Source organism: Girardinichthys multiradiatus, chromosome 12, assembly GCF_021462225.1.
Source record: "Girardinichthys multiradiatus isolate DD_20200921_A chromosome 12, DD_fGirMul_XY1, whole genome shotgun sequence".
Taxonomy (NCBI): domain Eukaryota; kingdom Metazoa; phylum Chordata; class Actinopteri; order Cyprinodontiformes; family Goodeidae; genus Girardinichthys; species Girardinichthys multiradiatus.
The window spans coordinates 29,128,366-29,131,161 of NC_061805.1; the positions used below are offsets into that span (position 1 = coordinate 29,128,366).

Sequence of the window (2,796 nt, forward strand, 5' to 3'; positions counted from 1 at the left end):
TAAAAGAGAAATAATCTGTGCTATGTCCTCTTCCTTAACGTCTTTTGTTTTGAATATCTCATTCTAGAAGATTATTTTACATTTCCGTTTTTGGATGAATATTTTGCAGATTTCCTTTGTGGTATCATTGGGGTTCTGTGTGCTCAGGATGGGAAAAAGAGACCTTTGTTTGGTGATCAAAAGAATTTATATCACATTGCTCTCATCAGGAAATCCTAAAAGCATCCAAAAATCACATTTCACAGTTACGTCATGCCCAGATAATGTTTTGGCTGCATGACTCAGCAAATAGAGTTTATAAAGTTCCTCTAGTGAAAAAATTATCCTCAGACATACTAAAGAAATGTTACTGCTTGGTTTGTTAACCCTACAAGTACTCGGTTTTGTGGACTGCTACCCCAGTGGTGCTCCCACTGGTGCCTGTAAGGATATGATGCCTCGACATGCAGGAGTTGTCCCTCAGCCATCACCAGCTCCCTACAGCATTCTAACCAACACCAAGAGGTTTCAGCCTGGAATGCCTGTTACAGGTAAGATTACTAATGTGTCATTCTTATTCACAGAGTCACTGCAAGGAAGCCATTCGTAAAACTATAAACAACCTATGTTTGGTCTGTGTAACTTCTTATGTTATCTCTTATTATGTTCCCCTGCAGTCACAATTATTGGACCACCATACAGAGGGGTGCTTCTTGAAGCCCGATCACAAGGTCACAATGATGCTTATGGTACCTGGAAACTCCCTCCTCCTGACACCAAATTCCTCGAGGTGCCCACAACTTTCAAATCAAAGCTAAATAAAAGAAAATGTCATCTGCAAAAAAAAACTGCTACAGATTTTTTTGTTTACATTGTAAATATGTTCAGATGGTATTCACAAATCCTTTAAATTAACTGTAGAAAATATTTGCCAAGATGAAGATTGGTAGCTATTTTTCTTCAACTTTTAAATATGTCATGCTCACAGTGCTCAGGGAATCCACAAGGTGCTATAACTCATGCCAACATCAACCTGAAGGATAACGCCACGATCTACACCTGGATACCACACGACACTGTGAACCCCGTGTATTTTATGTAAAGCCATTTTTTTGTGTTTTATAATTTTTCTGGCCTTTTGGTTGTGTACACCTTGTATTTTTTCTTGGATTTGTCTTAGTGTTGTTAAAGTGTTATTTATTTTCTTCTTCAGGGCTACAGTGGCTCAGCAGCGCACCATCTACTGGCTAAATGTGAGGTCCAATATTCTGACCATTGGTATGTACAGTACATAATTGACAAATCCGAATAATTGTAGTAAATAGTTTTTTTCTCACACCATATTGTCTGAATTTTAGAGAACCCAGGTGGACTTAAGCTGGCTACAGATGCAAGTGCAGGAATTGCTGAAGAAAAACCTCTCCTTCTCCTTGTGCTATGCTTCTTAGTGTTAGAGATTCTTGGGTGAACATAAAATATTTCCTCCCTTGACATTTCCTGGCTGTTTTTGTGCATTAAAATGAGTAGAAACAGAGTTTTGACCATTGATTATTTGACCACCAATAGCTACTTGCAGCCCTATGTCACATACATCAAATCTATTTTGTTTCTTGTTTTGTTTTATGAGATTTGGTCTAAATACAAAGTATTATGAATGTCAATTATTATATCAATAATTAATAGCAAACATAGATCTATAAATGTATTTTAAAAAGAGAAGGCAGGAAAAAAAGACAGAAATATGGATTTGGTAGGCTAAATTTTGGTTTTTATGTGTGACATGCAAAGTCCAACTGTGGTGGTTTGTTATTGACTTAATTTCATTTCAAGTATTGAAGAACTTGTAATGACCTGCTTTTTCCACATGGTTTGATCTCTAACCTAGATTTCCTACATGATGGTGGACAGAAACACTAAAGAGGCTTAAACTTGCATCACATGTGTCTTTTGAAGCTCAACATCCCACATTCTCTGCATCATGTCACTGTATTTCAGTATTTTCTATATTTAGCTCTACTTAGTTTGTGTTAATTGTTCTTTTAGATTTTCCATGCTTCTGTGATTCCTTTAGTCAAATGTCCTTAGTTCTTTAGCCTCGATTGCCACTCAGCTGCCTTTCATTCTGTTGATAGTTCTCACCTGGTTTCATGACACAATCACATCTCCACAGTATTTAAGCTCCTTGGTTTCTTTCTCTCACTGCTGGATCCTTTGATGTCACCCTGAATCCTGTGTGTTTTCCCTCATGTTCTGTAAGTCCACCAGTTCCCAATTAAATATGATCACCACCATGCGTCTGCCTCTGTCTTGTTACCGCATGGATCCTTATCAACACACACCAACCATGATAGCATGTTTTAGCCATATCAGCCATAATAGAAGTTCACAAAGAATAATCAAAGTATCTTGTTACAGGTTGTAAGTTGTAAGTCTCATAACTGCAGTAGTAATAGGGCTTAGAATGATTTTAGTTTGAAAAATGTATTGGGGCATTTGAAGGGTGTCATGTAGTGTCAGGCTGAAGCAGGAACAACTTGCAGAGTTCTAAAGTCACATAGTGAGTTGAAACCAATAAGTTTAATATGCTAAACAGCTAAAGGACAGTACTGGGCAGGTGAACTGAGGGAAAGAGACTAATAAACAGAGAACTCAGAAAGAGCTGAACATGGACACGAAAGGATCTACAAATCAAAAGGGAAAAAGACTAACAATAAAATAAGACTAATATAATTCTGTTGTTTTTCAAAGCAGATAAGAAATTGTAAAATGAACTTATTCACCAAAAACGCCATTTTGAATCACATGGTCTAAAATGGG

General features: G+C 37.1%; 1 protein-coding gene across 1 annotated transcript; it reads left to right on the forward strand.

Moving 5' to 3' along the window:
- The first annotated feature begins 317 nt into the window (after positions 1-317).
- On the forward strand, positions 318-2,272 carry si:dkey-251i10.2 (uncharacterized protein LOC562682 homolog). Its single transcript, XM_047382060.1, has 5 exons — positions 318-530; positions 657-769; positions 968-1,077; positions 1,193-1,257; positions 1,338-2,272. Exons 1-5 carry the CDS (start codon positions 344-346, stop codon positions 1,445-1,447), a joined length of 585 nt encoding a protein of 194 aa, XP_047238016.1. The 5' UTR covers positions 318-343; the 3' UTR covers positions 1,448-2,272.
- Positions 2,273-2,796: the final 524 nt, after the last annotated feature.